The 1,955-nt window shown below is 34.6% G+C and overlaps 1 protein-coding gene across 1 annotated transcript in view; it reads left to right on the top strand.

Moving 5' to 3' along the window:
* LOC119590669 (phosphoglycerate mutase 2-like) overlaps nt 1–1,379 on the top strand; it is a gene marked incomplete at its 5' end in the record, with an annotated part of 7,770 nt that extends 6,391 nt beyond the window's left edge. Inside the window, 2 exon segments of the mRNA XM_037939349.1 lie at nt 76–197; nt 591–1,379. Of these exon segments, the coding sequence (XP_037795277.1) occupies nt 76–197; nt 591–757 (289 nt within the window).
* Between the last annotated feature and the right edge of the window lie 576 nt (nt 1,380–1,955).

Here is a 1,955-nt window from a genome sequence, read left to right as displayed (position 1 = left end):
TGTTGTCCTACAAGTTTGTCTCTTTTGTTATCTCTGCTTAAGCTTTGAGTAGCTAATCCATTCTTTTCGCACCAGGACCATTGCCCGCACACTGCCCTACTGGAATGAAACCATTGTACCTGCAATGAAAGCTGGCAAGAAGATTCTCATTGCTGCTCATGGCAACTCACTCCGTGGCATTGTTAAGCATCTGGATGGTAAGATATTTTCAACTTTTTTTTCATATGCTGGTAGATCATCTTTGGTTAGAAGGCACTAGGACATATGGTTGTTATTAATATAATGTAAATGAAAAAATAAAGAAATGGAAAGTCATATCCTTAAGGGAATTTCTCCAGTATTTATCAGTTTACTTTTTATATTGAAGAACCTAGTAAGATATCTCTAATTGTATTTTTGTTTAGCCAATGTCAGTCATTGTAAATATCATCACACAGAATTTGATTTGTTGGTGTGTAAATTGTCCCAGTCTTTTTATTTATATTTTTCACGTTTATTGGTATTTCTTATTATATTTTTAATTATCTATAATAACATTTTCTTCCCAAATACTATACTTAAGATATTAATGGATACCCCACTATGAACAGCAATGTCTGATGAAGCCATCATGGGTCTGAACCTTCCCACTGGCATCCCCTTCGTTTATGAACTCGACGAGAACATCAAGCCTGTCGTTTCTATGAAGTTCCTTGGTGATGAAGAGACTGTCAGGAAGGCTATGGAGGCTGTCGCTGCTCAAGGAAAGGCCAAGTAAACACCAGGCACTCCTAATGCTCTTGGAAATCTTTTTGGAGGAGTAGGAGTAGATTGCTGTTGTATTAGGTGAACCAAAGTGATAGAATGGATGCCAACATGTGGCAGTATTGACTCAACTCAATGAATTTGGCTCTGCTAAAAGCAAAATTAAAGGATATCAAGAGGAGTCTAGTCATCCCATATATGAAATTTATTTATATCCAGATTGTGTGTTTTTCTAACCCCACTGGGACCTCATTTATCTTTTTTCTATTGTTCCAAAAAAGACAGAATCAAAATATTTGATCATTCCAAAGAAACTGAAATGAATCACTTTTGTATTCACATCTAAATTATGTCTTCTATTTATCATATACCATTTAAAAAAAAAATTAATAGCAAAGTATCTTATTTTGATGTGCAGATAATATGAAATATTGTCTTGGCCAGAGTAGTGAGGAAATACAGAAATATTGTCATCATTTGTTGGCATCACCTTAATGAATGTTGGCACAGTGTCAACTGGTGTTATGTCCCAAAGGGGTTACATTTTGTCCTTGTGTCGCCATTCTTTTTGTATTTAAAAGAGCAGATTTGAACTTTCTGTTACTTTATATTTATGAATATATATGTAAACATTGTTGTTGTCTTTATATTATCCTTTGCTCTCTTGAAATACCTTGGATAATTGATGAGCCTTGTTTACATATGGATGCTATACTAACTGGACAAATTAGAATTTTTACCCAACTGCCATCACTTCAAAACTACAAAATCAAATCTAGAAAGAAGTATAAAGTTAATGTCTCCTGAAACCATGGAGTGTTCATTTTACTTCATTATATGACATGGTTATGGAGCAATAACTTAGTTTAGTGATGATGGTTAAAATGTATCCTTTTACATAGGCCAATGACGCCCAATATTTTTGGGTGAAGGTAAGGAACAAATTATGCAGCACAGATGCTGTTATGGCCTTAATCTTGCTTTGTGGGCCTTAAATGTTTGTGCTGAACAATTACCATCTACTTTAGTAATCCACAAAGCAGACATTATATTCAAGTACCACACTGACAAACTGATAGCATAAACAAAAAAATCCTTCATTACTGTATATATTGTTACTGAATAGGATTTGGAACTGAAGTGAAAGAAAGTTTGGTAAGTGAAGTTTATACCATTGGCCACTGTTAACCCAGTGCTGCTGGGGAAAATGC

This window comes from Penaeus monodon, chromosome 27 (genome assembly GCF_015228065.2).
Source record: "Penaeus monodon isolate SGIC_2016 chromosome 27, NSTDA_Pmon_1, whole genome shotgun sequence".
Taxonomy (NCBI): domain Eukaryota; kingdom Metazoa; phylum Arthropoda; class Malacostraca; order Decapoda; family Penaeidae; genus Penaeus; species Penaeus monodon.
This window is presented reverse-complemented; position numbering and strand designations above follow the sequence as displayed.